This window comes from Lagopus muta, chromosome 6 (assembly GCF_023343835.1).
Source record: "Lagopus muta isolate bLagMut1 chromosome 6, bLagMut1 primary, whole genome shotgun sequence".
In the NCBI taxonomy this organism is placed as follows: Eukaryota; Metazoa; Chordata; class Aves; order Galliformes; family Phasianidae; genus Lagopus; species Lagopus muta.
In genome coordinates, this window is record NC_064438.1 from 787,542 (window position 1) to 803,239 (window position 15,698).

Genomic DNA, 15,698 nt, shown 5'->3' on the forward strand with positions numbered 1-15,698 from the left:
ATCAAAATAGTTGAAGTATATTTGTATACGATATAAAGAAACACATAGCACTGAACTGAAGAAAAGGAGTTCTCAATGAGTCTCAATTGCTGCTCAATTATTTTTAAAGGTTTGTTTCAACATGTCATAAGTCAAACAAGTCAAACCTGAACCATCACTCCCACCTTCTCGTAACACAAAAACTTTTAAGTAAATTTTGTGATTAACTGTATTTTACAGCGTAGCTGCTTAGTTGATTGACAAGAAGCACAACCTCTGGCAAAATATGTTCTATCTGAATACAGTGTGTTCTCAGAAGTCTCTTCTCACTCCCTGAGAAAGCATTTCCTCTTTTGAACATTTCTGAAGTCAAACTCCTATTTTCTAATGTTATTTACCCTGGTCAGGTACTTCAAAACAATAAAACAAAGTCTGTGAAACTGCCAGGCAACGCAGAGTCAACTTGAGTCGCTAAGTCAGTAGGGAGCCGTGCGTCCACAGTAAAATCCAACCTGCCAAGAACTTTTCCAGAACTAAACTTTGAGATGGAAAATAAATGAATAAAGACCCCTAACCAAACAAAACCTACTAAATTTAAACCCATTTCAAAATGATCCTAACCAATATTTACCTTGGAGATGACATTGGAAACATTCAAATAGACAAACTATAGCCTAAACCTGTCAGATACTTTTATTTGAATGTTTAAAAAAAAAAAAAAAAAGCCTTGACTCAAACACTACCTTACAGAAAGGCTGTAAAACTACACAGGACAAAGACCATATTTTACTTCACAGTCTGAATATTTACAGTGCACTTCAGTGCCACTTAGTAACTGGGAATTTTAGATGCACGTGTTATATCTCTCTATAAAAACATTGTTCAGTCTTTTCATGAGCTAAATTCCACGTAAAGCTCCTACCCTGAGCCAAGGAGAATGCACAGGTCTGCTAGTTTATGCTTAAAAGGGAAGTGGAAATGACACTTGGAACACTTGTAACAAACCATGCCTACTCACACTTTAGCATCCATAACGTAAAACAGTAATCCAACCTGCACGAGGCACAGAGCCCTGCGCCGTACATAGGTCAAAATTCTACACAAAGTATAGCTGTTAAGGAGCATACAGCCAAACAAAACAAAGCAACAGCTAAAATGCATATATGAGCAGCTGAGCACAGTTAGCAATGCTGTGTGCAAGCCGTGTGGAGTAGAGAAAACCAATGTGAAACCAGACACCACAGAATCAAGTCTGACAATAGGACCACCCAGCCTGACTGCCTACAGCCGCCTCCCTTTGTCAGCTGTGGGGCAGAAGGAGGGCAAGAGAGATGGCAGCAGCTCACACCCCCTGCAATCACATCCGTAAACAAAAAAGCCCAAATAAGAGTTTTCGGACCACGTGTCTGCTGAACTGTGGATCTGCACACAACAGCAGATGTTAAGATATCTGCACTCACAGACCACCTTGCAGAACTCACGTTGCCTTTTCAGGACTTTTCTGTCTGAGGAGCCTGGAAACACGGTGACTTGCATGGTGCAGAGCTTCTAACTCGAGAGCTCCCTTGAACGTATTTCACTTTGCATTTCCCACATATGGGTACGCATCGGTCAACAGGATTTCCCAGTCAAGTTTTCTGTTGATCAACTTGGCACACTTTTTTAACACTTAGCTGCAATTTGTAATTAAATAACATGGAAATTCAAGTGATTAATAGGAATATTTTACTTAAGGACAGTACAGGAGATGTTCTTGTTTACAAGCTACAGTTAAATAACAGTTAGTTCCTTCTGGCGCGAGCCACAATCACCTTCGTTTCGTCAGGCCCAGAACTGCATTGCACAAGTTTTCACTTCCAACATGAATAGCTGAAGCATATTTAAAATTGTCTTTAGATTACTCACTGTCCTAGTTTACTAGCTTCTTACTGCCTCTGCGGAGACAGGCAGGACGTATAACTGCCAACAACAAAGCAGACCTGAGCAAGGGGTTCAATGCAGACAAATTCAGCTTATGAAGGAAACAAAGCCCCTCAGATGGTAAGTATATTAATGGCTACATGTAACACTGATGGGATTGCTTATACAAAGAAAGCATTAAAAACAACATCTGAAACACACAACCATGTTAAGGCCAATGTAGAATGCAAACATTTACCAGAATCACTTTAAATGCCCACCTAGTATCACCTTAAACATTTAAGTACCCTAACTCGAAAGCTCACTGAAGTCTGTGCTGCTGAAGGCACTCAATCAGAATTAAGTTTATAAGAACAAGGCAAAATATTTACAAGCAGTGGAGAAAAACAGAGCAGTTTGCATAATCTTTGGCAACAGTATATAAAATATGGCATTTCTAGTACACTGTCCAGCTGCTTACATAAAAGTTATACTAGGAAGGCAGAAAAGGAACACTAAACAAGCAAGTGAAGACTAATTTTTGTTCCAGTTTTCTTTTTCATCCGAGGTCTCAAGATAGCAATTAGTGATGGCTTCAGACAGGGCAAAACAAAACATATGTCTAGGAAAAACAATCTGCATTATGAAAACGTTCAGAACAAATATTCATGTCTAAAATGGTAACCAACTACTTAACCTTGGGATGATCTACATTGCCTTTGTGTTTTCCACATTATTACCACACATCTTGAAGAGTAGCTATTTAAACCATTAACCTCATTTTAAAAAAAAATTAATTCAAAGTTAACAACAAAGTAAAAGACACCTACCTATAATACCGGGATTGTAAATAGGTTGAGCAAATAGTCTTTGATACATGGCTGGCAGACCCAAAATCTATCACTTTAACCCGGTAAGGCTGCCGAACAGGATCCACCAACATAATGTTCTCTGGTTTGAGGTCAGCATGGATTAAACCAAGACTTTTTAGTTTTTTCAGTGCAGTGGCCACCTGTTGTAGAATAGGCCGTATTACCTTCAGTTGCAGAGGGCTGAATTTGTTTTGCTTCAGGAAGTCATATAAATTCTGTTCCAACATCTCAAAAACCAGACAAGTATGGTTACGATGCTGAAAGCATTCGTAGGCTCTCACAAAATTGAATTCATCAGCATTTTCAGTACTTAGCCTTGCTAATATGCTCACTTCTATTTGTCCTTGGCGTGCGTACGAAGGATGATTCTTCAAAATTTTGATTGCCACAATCTCATTTGTCCCCCTTTTCCAGCACTTCACCACTTGTCCGAAGGTCCCTCGCCCAAGGAAATCAAGAACCTCGTAAGTATTTTTCACAGAGCACAAAACCTCATGCTGTACCAGCTGGTAGTCTCCATCTCCACTTGTACCAGTTTGTTTTGAAGCTGCAGCAGTTGTCACAACTGTCACTGGGTTTCCCACATTGGTTTGCAACATCGCAGGCAATATGGACAGTTCATCAACAATCTGCATCGTGCTGCTTTGATTATCTAGCTCTTCACTCTTACGCTTCAATCCACATCGCTGGGGTCCTTCCAGTATATCTACTCTGTTTCCTTGTGTCCCAGCCTGAGGTGCTTCCAACTGAGCTTGCCGCGCCTGCGCTGCTAACGCTTTTGTAGCACCTGCAATATTTTTTAAAGCAACAGCATTTGACTGCAACAAAACGTTCTGTCCTCGAGGTCTGTCAAACGGGTTTTTAGTCTGAAGGAAAGTACTAACCCTATGGGGAGAGATTCCAAAGTTTTTACCATTCACATAGATTTGTGGGTAGGCTCTTTCGTGGTACACACAACTGCTTGGTTCTAGTTTGAGTTTTTTCACACTACAAAAGGCACTTGACTGGGTTTGATAAACATACGGTGGATAGACCAAGACTTGTGAGGCCATACCTGCAGAGGGAGAGAAAGACAAAGCACAGGTAAGAATCAACATTCAACGTTTCTGAGGTTTGCAGCAGTTTCCTCATTTAAAACAAACAAACAAACAAAAAAAAAATCAGGACAGAAGTGTATTTGCCAAGCTAGCTAGCTAGCTTAATGCAATCTTGTCTTTAGTTTCTTACGGAAAATGCAAGGTCATCAATCTTGCCCAGTGCAGACTCTTCAGACTGCAGCTGGGTACAGTAGGCAACGTTTTCAATCACTGTTCAGGGCAGAAGGGAGACGGCCAGCAGCAGGCAGTGCTAATGATTCCTGACGTGGAAGAACTGCCTTTGTGCATAAGAACACAGGTTTCATTTAAAAACCTCCAGCATTTCCACATACAAAGATCCCATAGTCTTCAACAACATAAGATAAATAACTAATTCAATTACTTATACATGATATATAATAACTTCAGGGTCCTTATTTGTGAGCTGACCCTGCCTATCATCCTACCCATTCACCATAAGTACCAGCAGGCTTTTAAGAGAATATGGCCAAACAACACAACATGCAGTTCTCCAGGAATTTCACTGCCAAGAAAGCAGCAGTGCATGACAGGGCCCAAAATACCACATGTGTACATGCTTACATAAACAACTGTCGTTTTCTGGATAAACTAAAATGTAGAGTAACTATTCCACACACACACACACAGGCATATACACATACACACACTTCTGCCAATGTGATTACTCCCTTGCTAAAAGAAAAGTGAAAATTAAAAGACTGTGGATCATTTTGACTTTGGAAGTCATAGGAAGGCTGATCCCAAAGTTCCAATCTGATCAACTCCACCTTTCTCCAGGTCATCCCTTTTTCAAAAGCATTTTCAGAAAGAGCCACTGCATCTCAGAAATCAGGAATAAGAAAACCTGCTGTGTGCAAAGCAGTGCCACAGGAGCTTCCAGAGCTGGGCTCTGCACTGCACAGGCCTTTCCCAAACCCAAAGCTGAATGAACCAACAGAACATCAGATTGGAAACAACAGCAGCACCACGTCCACACATACGACAAGCAGACTCAAATCCACCTTAAAACACGGAGGCAGAATACCTCACAGATGCCATACCTCCCAGCTCTTCCGACCCTGCTGTGTACCACTCCAGATCTGTCAAACACCATCTTAAACTTTCGTGTCCTGGAATGCTGAGCGCTAAGAAAAGGCACCATCTCAAAACACAAGCAAACGTCCTCCAGATTTTTGAATCCTCTCTTAAATAACGCCCTGTTTAAAAAGCACTGTGCTTAAATTAAGAAATATCCCCTTACAGAGATTTAATTTACATCATTTTTAGTGCATCAGTATATCAATGCACTTGTGGAAATTACGCACGAGTTTGTTTTTAGACCTACCTTAACGACAAAAGGGCAAAGCACAACACGAAGCTTCATCTAAACGACATGAAGCTAACATACAGAGAAGGACAGAAGGTAAAGCTTAAGGCAGATGGAACTTGTATTTGTTTTAAACAGTAGCAAAAAGAGAATGCTTTTTATTATCATCTCACAACAGAAAAAAATAAGAGTATTTCAATTCAGCGGGTTTATCTGAAGCCTCCTTCTAAAAAAGTAACCCTGCCTTATCAACACTCATGAACAAGAGACTGGGAAGGGGTAAGCTACTGCACCAGCTCCCCTCCAGGCCATTGCAAGGCACCGTCTTAGTTACCATCGCTCAGAAGGGCACTTCTGAAGCCCATCTCCTCACTGCCCCTGCTCACCTCACTTGGGTTCACACCACAGCACAGTCACAGTGTGCTCTGATGGTTTTTTTTCCTCCCTTCCGCTACTACACAAAAATACAGAAAGCCAAATTGAAATTAGGTTCAATTCTTCCAAGCTGGATGTGGCTCCGGGCAGCCCGGCGCTGTGGTTGGCAACCATGCACATAGCAAGGGGGTTGAAACTAGATGATCACTGTGGTCCTTTTCAACCCAGGTCATTCTGTGCTTCCTCAGAGAAATGCTTCTGATTGACCACAGAATCTTGAAATTTTGACCCAGCTCAGGAAACACTTTAAAAACAAGCAGCAGGCCCGGGCACGGTGCTGCGGCTCTCGGCTGCCCCGACAAAAGGCAAACACTTCACCAAAGCACTGCTGTTGCTAAGCGAGATGATCCCGCTCTCACGTACTGCACAACCTCGTTTGTCCTGCACAACCTCGTTTGTACTGCACAACCTCGTTTCTTCACGCTTGCTTAGCACAACCTAGGTGCCGTCTGCTCCGCCTCACTTCCACACCCCCGTAAAGCTTTGCTTTAGGTGAAGAGCACAAAGGGATTAGGGAATAAAAAAAAAAGCCTGGTGCAGCCGCCCCGCATCAGGCCCGGCCTCCAATGGAGATGACAAATCTAAACATTAAGCAGACGCAGCAGTCCGGCCACAACGCTCAGCTCCTGACAGAAACAGCTCCAGCGCTTGCAGCCAAAGCTGCACCCTGTGCCTGCCTCCCTCTGTGTCCTCCCAGGCTGACCCACCTCGCTGCCCCCTCTGTAGGGACAGGTGTCCAGGTGGCTGCGGGGAAAGGAAAGCAGCCCTCAGCTTACAGCTCCAGCTGCTCCCGGCAGCTCTGCTCCCACATAAGAAGTCTTTCTCGAGCTATTAGATGACGTACCTGGGAGAACAGCCTGTAACGCAACCGTGGCAGACTGAACTAACAGACTAATTTCACTCCAGAAAAATAAAAGAGGGTCTTGAAGTTCTTTATGTGCATATAACCTCTTGCTTCCCCCTAACACTACTGCCTTGCCACCACTATATTACTGCTGCAGACAGAAGCACGCTCTCTGTACTAGAGCAAATGAAACAAAATACACGAGAGTAGCACACAGCTTACTTGGCACAATGCTGCTGGAGGTCTTCACTTGGAGAAGCTATGGTTATTAATAGGATGAGCTCTCCCCCACCAGCTGCAAACCCAGCCACATACACAGACAGCACAGCGGTATGAGCCTTAAAGAGAATGGGAAAACACCATGGCTCCCCTTCCTGAGACAGCACTGACTTGGTGGCATGGGGTTTTGCTTTGTTGTATTGGTATTTTGGAATATTTGGCCTACCATGCAATCTTACAGATACCTACACTGCAAAGAAGTGCTGGTTTTGCAGGTGTTTCTAAAAGAGCTCTGGTGCTTACAGACAGCAGCATACTGCACATTTTCACCTGCCAGGAGCGGAATGCCCCCCACCCAGGCTTGTCATAAACCATTTCACTGAGCTTACACATCTTTCTGCACATTTCTTATCACGACTGCTCCCGCTTCCTCATACAAACTGCAGCTTGTCAGACTACATCTATATTAACAAGCAGGGCAGCACGACAGGACAGGAAGCCATACAGCAAAGCGGCTGGTGCTGAGGGAAACAGATCATCCCGTGCTTGTTTTGGGGAGCATACTCAAGCCTCCACACTCACAAGCAGCTGGAGTACATCTTCCAGTTACACTGCATTTAAAACCAAGTCCAAACTTGTGCACAAGATCACCGCAGGATGCAAAGCAAACAAAGCAGGCGGGAGAGTCACTGAAGAGCCCAGTCCCCACACAAAGCACTGGAACAAGGTTTGACTACTAGGGTAGCTTCAGACTTGATTTTCACTGCCTTCACACTCGCAGATATCTGCCCATTCCCCCTCACATTGTTCCAGCACTCCTCTCCCATGCACAGGATGATCCTTGCTCCATAGGCAGAGGCACACACACAGGCTGAAGGCAGCTCCTAGCCTGCTTCACGTGTTGAATGTCACCATATTTACCCATTATCACCACATCCAGGCAGTGGCTCTTCAGAAAGCACTGAGACACCTTGGCTCTAAGTCTGAAGTAGGAAGAACTGAGCAACCTGCACTTCAGCTACTAACTAATAGATTATAAAAAATGAGTGAATTTTCGTTAGTTTTAAGACCATTTTTAGTTTCTTTAGAAACAGGTGGATTTCTCAAAGTAATGAAAATAGACACATTTCCACCACATACTGAAATAACACACTTTAAATAAATTCATTCACAGTGCAAACAAAGAAATGCGTTCTCATACAGCAAAGAAAAACAGGAGGCACTTCTCTGTCTGCCCCTTCCAGCCAAGCCTCCCTTTACACGAACCAAGCCTCAAACCCACAGCCCCCGCCCTGTGCAACAGAACACTTCTGGTAAAGCGTTGCTAATTTTCACCTAGCCGCACCAATGCTCTTTGCTAGATTCTTGAAACTAATTCTCCAGCCTTCCCAAGCAGCCCCAGACAAATCCATAAACATGACAAATTTGGCAGGCTGTAACAGCCTTGAGAAGCACAGGCTGTTCCAGGCTTGACCACCATTAATAATTAACTTCAGAATGACATTTCCTCCTGATAGAGCATGGGGGTGGGGGAGAAGAGTAATGAAAGTTAGTAAAAGCACCACACTACAGTTCAGGAAAAATTGCCGTGCTACAGCCTGAATTCTGAAAAATGAACAGGGCTTCTCAATGCCAGGCACCACCAGCCCTAAACTGCACCTTCTGGTGAAAGCCCTGCAGCACAGCCTGGCCCAGGGCACAACCTAATGCTACAGTTACACTTTAACTACAGAAAACTTGTTTTCCCACTTCTTTCACCTCCCGGTCAGAGGGAATTGCTGCTGATTTAATGGCACCCCCCTTGCAAAGATCTTCTGAACGTTCAACAGCTTCCAGCAAAGCAAGAGTCCAGCAGAAGCACCCCTGAAGCACTTTACTTACTTCATGCACCACTTTGAAAACACTGTAAGTTTACTGCTATTATTCCCAGGTTAAAAAACAGGTTTTTGTTTTGTTTTGTTTTTTTAATTAGGTGCCACCCAACTCTTGAAGTTATTTAGCAAAGGCACAACTAAATTAGTTGCCCTCTCTTTCCACTTTGGTGCTGGCAGCATCTTTGAGTTAGGGTTATGTTTAGCTGCATTGTGAAACAAGCTGTACTGCTGCAGGCACTTTCATACCAGTGCCCTGTTATTGCCCACGATCACCCTTACTTCAACCACACCATTTGTAACAAAGCACCGGCAATTGAGATCGCTTGGAATTTAAAGAAGGAAAACACACTAGGAATGCCATGAGTGTGGAGACAGGCCCAGGGAACCCAGCTCCCGGCTACCCACAGCCATTCCTGCCAATCTGCAGGGCCCCAGCACGGCGGCACAAGGCAGCAAAGCAAAGGAGAGCACACAGAGCGGCTCACCAACAAGCCCTACCTTAGGAGTCGTTTCCTCCCAGCCCTAGAGGTGCAGCCGGACAGGGACTGCATGCCCAGAGGGTGCAGAGGCAGGCGCACAGCCAGCACCAACAGGCACCTGGCAGCACGGCAGCGAGCCCCAGGACAGCACTGGGGGTACTGGACAGAAATGACAGGCAGAACCTTGGTGTAAAGCACGTCTATTTGCAAAGAGACCTGTCAGAGCTTTGGAATCCTCATGCAGCAGACGCCAGCAAGGCAGCAGAGCGGAGCTGCAGATCCTCCACCTCCTGCCAGCGCCTCGTGGAGTGGGCAGGGTTACCCGGGCTTTATAAAAGTCACAGCGCGAAGCAGAGCATAAAGCCATCGAGTCCTGCAGCTGAAGTTACTACCTGCTCCAGAAACACGCTTGTTTGTGCAACATCCAAGTGCTTTCACACGACACAGTAACAGAGCTGCAGTGATACCTGAAGTCATACCTCAATTGCACTGCTACATTCCTAAAAAAAATAAAAACAAAAACCCAAAAAAACAGCATTTTTCTATTCTACCCATACAACAAAGTTTCAATATGGGGTGCCTTTACACTTCAGGCACAACACGACAGCGGGGTTGATTGAACAGCCGGTTCTGGACAAAAATAAAATACCCTGAATGAGAATGTAACAGATTCTGCTTCTAACCTCTGAACTCATGGCTCAGGAAACCACAGAGAGGTATCAGTGACTGCAGCAACAGAGGGCTCTGCTCACAAATACAATTGCATTGGTTATTTAAAAAAAAAAAAGAAAAGCCAACAACAAAACCCACCTCAATGGAAAGTACAAGTTTGGTCAAGTGTGATAGCAGCAAGTCACAGCACAGCCACCTCACTGCTTGGAAACAGAACACCATATACTTGAAACCAATGTATTTTACATAAAGCGTCAGCGTGAACTTGTGACTCAATGCCACCATTTGTACCAGCAGCAATACCAGAGAACACAATCGCTACATTCACATCTTCCACAAATGCCAACAGCTACATCTTATGATTCCAGTATGACTGCAATCGCAGTTAGAAAAGATAATTTAAAGCATTTATGCGAGGCAAGAAACTGTTATGCAACTGAAAAGAAAGGAAATAAAAGTTGTATCTGCCACCAGCTCCCAATTAGACCACGCTCTCTAGATCAGAATGTGCCATCATCAACACAAATGGCACGCTGCAACCGGCCTGGGCTTCGCCGGCCTAATCTCTTCTTTTAAGAGATTAATTCCATTTGAACCTGGAAATAGGAGACGCGCTGAGATAAAAGTCTGTGAAGCCCTGACAGCAGCAGAGCCCTGCCCTCGGTTCTGTTTGCAGGCACCCACAGACATCAAATGCAGCTCCTCTGGGAGTACAAGCCTACATGGCTATTGCCACTTTGGTTTTGTCCCCAGACTTGATCACACTTGGCATGGAATTTTCAGGAGAGTTTCAGAGGGGGAAACTTCTTCCACATTTCTGAAGATGTGGAAGTAGTGTTTACTGTAGGCAGAACCCCCCCGAGAAATGTGTGCTCTTCTCAGAATGCTGTCTTTTGCTTCCTAGCAAACCAGTAGCACCATGAAGCCATCCTGTAATATTTCCCAAAGCCACCAGTGCAACAAATTTCTCCTTCTCCCCTGCGCAGACCTTATTGATTCAACCATACAGAAGGATGTGCAAAAGGAGAACAAGATTACACACAACACATGATCCCAACAGCTAGAGCACAGTACTACTAAGCACAAGCCTGCTGTGTTCCTTTCCATGTAATAATCTTCCTATTTGTAAAAGAAATTAGCTTTTAACTTTTACTCTCGTTTTAATCCTCAAAACAAAGTTGAGCCATCTCTTCAATCGAGCTTTATAAACACAGTCTCAAAGAGCACTTGCCACAGAGAGCTCCCAAAACATTCCTTGAGAAAAACTCCCAAGTTACCCTGGCAGAGTCACAGTAGGACAACCAGCTCACAGCATCATTTCCAAAAACATAGAGAAAAGCTCTTCCAAAAAACCGTTTTGAGTATCATGAAAGCAACACATTCTTATCAGACTGAATACCAATTAATTCCCTGCCTCACAGAATAAGTTTAGATTAGTAGATAAGGAAAGGGGAAACAAAGAGCCTTTTTTCTTCTCTTAGGAATGAAGCCCGTTATTTCAGAAAGGATCCACAAGGCCGTGTGATTTGATTACATTTTTTGGTTGCAATAGTGTTATGTTTTGTGTTGTTATGGGTGTGGGTGGTGACTGGTATCAGTCCTTGGATCTGTTAAACTTCACAACTGGGTTCAGGGTTTTTACAGGTCATCCTGGCTTACTGGTACTCCCTGCACGGTGATACCATTTCTTTTGACCCCTTCTTTCACCCCTTTTTACCAAACTGATTATGATTTGCATGTAACTCCTCCACAGTGTTTCCAAATTCCTAACAAACTGAGAAATGAATCAAGGGACCCATCTAATATCTGCTAGATGTGGTCACAAAATAAATCCATCATAAAGCCTTTTGCACTGATGCTTTTCAGTGTCACACCAGTCCAGGAGTTCCATCCAAAACATGGTTGTTGGAAAGTGCCTAAGTTTTAAAAAGAGATGTGTATGTTTCTGGGATTACCCCTCTTTGATGGTTTGTACTGTGGGGGTATCCTGCACACACTGTCCTGTGAAAAGTTCTGTGGACTGCAACAATACTTGAACTTGCCAAACTAGTATTTATATCTCTCAGCATTTGAATTGCTTTGGAAATGCTCAAGCGTAAAGTTCTCGAGACACTAAATCATCTTAGAAAACATTACATGGCAAGTCCACATATTGTCAAATTAGACTAGATACACTTTTAGTGAATTAACTGAAGTGCAATATTGTAGGGCTATTCATAAACACCACAACCTCTACTGAAGAATTCCCATCTGGATCCTGGCTTACACTGGGAGTTCCTGGGTGGGGAAAGCAGCTGACACAAATACCTAAGTTTGTTTTACTTATTTGTTTATTAACATTGGTTATTATTAAATGTATGGTCATTGCTAAATGTATGTGTATAACCAAGATGTTATAATCACAATACAATTGTGTATAATCAATAGATATCAAGATGTTATAATTGCAATATAATCAAAAGAGTAAGGCAAAGCAAACAAGGATCACAAAAGAGAATAAGTAGAAGAGCTTACCCTTGGGTTGAGCTCACTAGAAGATACCAAAGAGGAGGATCTCCAGAAGAGATCCTTCCCCTCTGGTAGCCAGCTCTTAAATAGGTCCAGGAGGGGTGCAGCCTGGCTCCACCCCTTCCGGCAGCACAGGTGAATTGCCTGCAGCTGTGCTCCTCTGGCTGACTCATGGCTCACCTCAGGTAATCAATCAGAGGTTCAGGCCGTGACTCAGCAGTTCCCATACAGTATGGTTGTCTCTTTTCACTTTCTACCTTTAATTCATCATGTAACATTCATGTCACCACTCCTGAGGTATCACCGAGTGGTGTCTGTGGCAAATTGAATGATTCTAATTGTTGTCTAAAGATTGATGATCATGGTAAAGTTGTTAAACAAATTGCCCAGGGTATACGGAAAATAGCCCATGTACCTGTCCAAACCTGGAAGGGCCCAGACTTTGATTTCTTTTCCTGGCTTCCAGGTGGCCCATGGGTCAAAAGTATCCTATTTTATCTACTGTGTGTTGTTGCAACTCTTATGTTTGTACCCTGTATGATTCCATGTTTTATTCAACTTATACAACGCGTTGTATCCTCTATGTACTTTGTAACCACTTCAACTGATGATGGACAAGTCCAACAGATCAGGGCAACATTTGTAACCAAGCCCAAGAAATCTTTCGTAGTAATTGTGTAATGATTATCTCCCCCTTTTCCCCCTCCTCCTTCCCTCCTGCTTCTTTGCTGACTTTTCATTTTCTCCCTTTTCTTTTCCTCACCACCGTGGAAGGTCACTTATGTTTCATTTCAAGCAATCTTTGAGCCACAGGGTGGTGTGAGAATCCTTCTTCATTTTTTGTTTTGTTTTTGGTTTTTTTTTTTTTTGTTTGTTTGTTTTTTGGCTCAAAGCTTGCTTCCTGAGGTTTTTCTTGTGATAAGACTGAATGAGTTGCTGAGGAGGCAAGTGATGGGTGTTGTGTGGCAATCAACATCACTGTGTGGACAATTTTACATCTATGGAGCTGTTTGCCTTCGGAAGATAGTGCTCAGGACTGTTTACTGGCAGAAGACCTAGCCTGTGACCAAATAACTCCTGTTTGCTATGGAAGGCTGGGGGATGATGCCATTGTATCCTGTGAAGGCAAGATACAAGTTGGCGCCTCCCTGCTCCCTCTTATCTGCTGGCAAGGCCAGGAAGATAAGAACAAAGGAGTTTCCTGCTGAGATCCCAGAGCCAGAAGCTGCCACTCCAAGGAGAGCTGACTCAACCACGTTGGATTTGAGCTGTCACTCCAAAGACAGCTGACTCGACCACTTTGAAACTATTGAAAAGGGGCCATCATCGTGGTCGTTGTCATCAATAGAACAACAATGCCCGATGACCCACCACTACTGAGGATCAAAGATGGAACTATGAACCTCGCTGGATCCATGGTGGTAACTATGTCCCTCTTGCTTCCTATAAAGACTCCTTGCTTCTTCTTTTATATCTTTTCTATCGCCCTCCTCCCCTTCCCCATTTCCCTGATTAAGATTTGTAATAAACTGGTCGGACCAACATTTGAACCATTGCTTCTTAATCTCACGCCGGGTATAGAGATAATAAAAGAACCTCCTCTCCCTCCTAGAAATTGGAGCGAGACAGGCCGCAAGCACCAAAATCCCTGCACTAAAGAAATGTAAGCGATAGAGGAGGTTCCAGTTTCCTAGAACTGTTTTTCTAGGAAAACAGAGGCAGGAAGACATTTACAAGGCAGTGATGTACACTAGCAGCTTTTCAGTCTAAAGGCAGAAAGATATCCTTAGAAACAAGTTGAAAAAAAAAAACCTCCTGAAGATTGTTCAGGTTCCACCAGTCGCCACGTACCAACTCGGGCAGAACCTGTATGACACAGAAGAGGAAAAGAAAACACTGCGGCCCCACACAGAGCACAGCTGTACCGTGACTGCAGCTCCAGCTGCAGGCCTCCCAGCGGAGGTTCTCCCACCCAGGACCGACTTGCTTCTCTCCCCTCCTCACTGCCAAGAGGTGAGTGCCAGGCGAGACCTGCCTCCATTTCACAGCCCGTGTTCCACCTTGAAGGAAAGCAAAGCTGGGGTGCAACCCCTAAAGCGAGCCAAAGCAAGCCGCCTCAGGTACCAGAGCCCACTCACAGCACGGCTTACGCTCAGCAGCACTGAGCTCTGTTACTGGGATCACACCTCAGAGCTGCAACCAGTCCCTTGCATTTGGCTGGTTTTTTCTTAAACCACGACGATGAGAATGAGACTCTCAATAGGCCATGTCCAAGCACTCTTTCTTGTCCCAGAATTTTCCACCTTTTGGAAAACGGTAGAAGAGTCTGCCGGCTACCTGAACAGGGAACTGCAGTCCCCACACAGTATTTGGTGCGTAATGGTTATACAAATAGGAAGGGATTTCCATTTGATAATAGCCAATGCTTTACACAAAAAGCATTAGTCACGTTTGTAACATGCTTAGAAACAGTACTAAAATAATTTTCCACTGCTAAAAAACTATATTAGTACTAATGGAAAGAGTCGTACGCATGTGAGATGACTCATTTTAAAAATAGTTTTTCTGACGGCAGTGTCATTCATAACACACTATAATTAATCTGCACGTAACAATCCATTTCATTTTTAATTATTAGGGTAGTTGCTGTAGCTTTGATGACACTAAAAATATACTAAAATATTTGCTCACCTGCTTTGTCTGTGGATACTTTACTGTCTCTTATTTTACTGATGTGTTTTGGAGCCTGAACTCAGGATTCTGCTAGGCTCCATCCCGTTATACCCAAATGCTGCACAGGAAGGAAGGGCATACGTTGGAAACAAATAGTTTCTAAGGTTTCCTAAAAACACTGATTGGAAAAAAAAAAAATAAAATAAAACACAAAAATTCACACATTTCTGGGTCTATTGAAAATACACAGTAATATTGGGAGAGTTCTGAGACAGTGAGATTTTAAATTGATTCCAAGTCACTGAATAAGAGAAATTCAGAATTAAACACCTTGAATTCCTTTGCTTAAGAGATGCTCCAGGTATGTGGCAAATCTTGTTTTTAAGCAACACTGCTAAAATAGACACTGACCTCATTTTGTCAGAAAGTGACCCACTCTCATAACTAAAAGCAGCACATCTGCTTGTCCGCCATTCTGAAGTTAGTGCTTCTGAAAAGAAATGCAGCTCCAGCTTCTCTAACGCTAGAGATTGCAGCTCTAAATTAAGCTGGTCTCTGAAAGGGGGTGGAAAAAGCCAAGAGGTAACGGGATTTCCCAAGCCTTGTGCTTTGTTCCAGGTTACTTCAGGTCGACTAAGGGTGCTCACTGCCTGCACAAGTGAGAGCAGGTAACCCACCGCTAAGCCACGTCACAGCACTGCCCACTGCACGTTGCTTTAAACGTTGCTAAGGAGCCAGCAGTGCTCTTCAAGGCATGCTGCCCACTCACCGGCCATCTCTAAAAGGCTCAGTACTTACTTACTCTTGCTAATTTCTTCCT

The 15,698-nt window shown here is 43.6% G+C and overlaps 1 protein-coding gene across 4 annotated transcripts in view; it reads right to left on the reverse strand.

The window, feature by feature from the left end:
- Positions 1 to 15,698, reverse strand: part of HIPK3 (homeodomain interacting protein kinase 3) — a 94,285-nt gene that overhangs the window by 45,441 nt on the left and 33,146 nt on the right. For 3 of the 4 annotated variants that reach the window (XM_048949655.1, XM_048949658.1, XM_048949656.1), the window contains exon 2: positions 2,709 to 3,804. In XM_048949655.1, coding sequence (XP_048805612.1) covers positions 2,709 to 3,802 — 1,094 coding nt within the window. In that variant the 5' untranslated portion in view covers positions 3,803 to 3,804. Of the gene's footprint in view, positions 1 to 2,708; positions 3,805 to 9,044; positions 9,217 to 15,698 lie in introns of those variants that run through there. The other variant, XM_048949657.1, reaches the window with a different exon arrangement.